Consider the following 1,985-nt stretch of genomic DNA (forward strand, 5'->3'; position numbering starts at 1 on the left):
ATAATTAAGAATGAATAGATGATAGCCAAATTTAGTACATCTGGCCATTATTTCTTAAAACATACATATAAAGAGACTTTCTAGTGATTCTGTTTAAATTAAAATTGACACTCTTTGAAACTTCTGTTGCTATGGTAAAGAAAATATTCAAAAACGTAACAAAATGATTGCATAATTATATAGTGAAAAGTTAAAATGAGCACATTACCTTGAAAACAAAAATATATGCACAGTACAAAGCTTCTCCTATTAGGTACTATTTTTACCTAAATTAATGTATACAATTAACTTATAAAATATACTACGACATAACTTTGACAATTATAAATACGAGGGACCAAAAAAAATTAACAGAGATACATTAACCAGAAGCAAAATCTAATTGTTGCATATGGTATGATAAAAGCTGTGGTTTGGTGAAATATGTCAATAAAATTAATTTAAATTGCAGAAAATTTGGAGTACCAAAGTTATCCTAACACTTGCTACTGTGAATGTGTCCTATTTCAAAACATCAACCTTTCTTTAAATTTGCTATTTTACTAAGCATGTTGAGTAGGTTGAACTTCTCCAAAGATGATTTTGGAGCATGTAATCACTCTAAATTACAGTGCAAAAAGTCGAAAAGTTTTGTATACTCTACTGACCAAAACAACATAATTGAAAGTGAATTATAATGGTCATAATCTATAGAACTTTAGCAAACATATACCAGACAGCTTTGACACCTTCAGATGTATTCAATCCCTCATCTGAAATCTCCAGCCTGCTGTCCTTGGTCTTTACTATGACTTCTCCCCATTCTCGCAATGAAATGCAAATGAAACAGATCCACCACAAACTCTTCCCCATAGTCCCATTCAGCTTTTCATCTTGAAGGTACATGATAATGCACCGTCATTTATTATCCACGGATACTGCTTATGTCTCCTGGTATAAAGTGGTGCAGGGATTACATTGTCCATATTTGTGACTACCCCAACCACTGCAAAACATCACCTAAGAATTTGTTCTTGGCTTCCCTTTCCTTCAAGATTTAAAGGCATTAAATCAGTGAAATCTGTATTCATTCCTACCATGGATTTATCAACTCATTGGAAAATAGTCATGTTTAAATATTAAAAAAAATAGTTTCTGTAAAATTCAATCATCTTAATTTTATTCCTTTCATTGTGATACTCACATCACTGTTTTTTTTTTTTTTTTTTTAATTTCCAAGTAAGAATTTCTACACACTTAAACGTTACGTTGGATTTCCATGTTAATGACCTACAGAACTAGATTTATTTACCACTATGAATGTAATCCACAGCCTTAATCTTTAAGATTTTTAACAGTTGTTACAAACCCAGCTCGAGGATCTAAAGACAAGTCCCTGGGAAACTTCAGCCTTTTGCTAACGAGTATAGTAGGGTACAAGCCATTGAGTTTGGATACTTCAATGATCCTTTTTTCTGTGTCAGACCAATAGAGGTTTTTTCCAATCCAATCGACAGCAAGTGCATTGGGGACCGCTGTGTTATGAACTACCTACAAAACAAGAATTTAAAAAGTTAACAGCGTAAATCCCTAGCATAAGAAGTGAGCAATTGCTTCTTGACTTTTACAGAGATATAGGATTCCATTTAAACATAAGGAATGGAACTTAGATAAGAAGAGAACCATTGACCGCAATGCAATTACTTACTTGTTTGTGAGAAATTACCTAATGTGTAATTAGGTCCCTATAAATTACATATAGGTTTAAACAAAATAATTTTAAAAAGTTGTTGGAGAGTTGCACATTTGTTGTTCACATTTTTGTTAAAGTGTAATCTATTCATCCTCTTAAAATTTGGAATAAAATTCTCACACACATACACACACACACACACACACAAACAAAAAAAAAAAAAAACAAAAACAAAACCCACACACACACTTAGAGACATTATTTTCCTTTAACCAGTTTGGGAGAGATAGCAGTAGCATTCATCACTCTCCCT

The 1,985-nt window shown here is 32.2% G+C and overlaps 1 protein-coding gene across 1 annotated transcript in view; it reads right to left on the reverse strand.

The window, feature by feature from the left end:
* LRP1B (low density lipoprotein receptor-related protein 1B) overlaps window positions 1-1,985 on the reverse strand; it is a gene marked incomplete at its 5' end in the record, with an annotated part of 705,068 nt that overhangs the window by 291,922 nt on the left and 411,161 nt on the right. The window contains one exon of the mRNA XM_011984332.1: window positions 1,349-1,530. Within this exon, the coding sequence (XP_011839722.1) occupies window positions 1,349-1,530 (182 nt within the window). The remainder of the gene's footprint in view (window positions 1-1,348; window positions 1,531-1,985) is intronic.

The sequence above is a fragment of the Mandrillus leucophaeus genome, unplaced genomic scaffold (genome assembly GCF_000951045.1).
Source record: "Mandrillus leucophaeus isolate KB7577 unplaced genomic scaffold, Mleu.le_1.0 Scaffold1061, whole genome shotgun sequence".
Taxonomy (NCBI): domain Eukaryota; kingdom Metazoa; phylum Chordata; class Mammalia; order Primates; family Cercopithecidae; genus Mandrillus; species Mandrillus leucophaeus.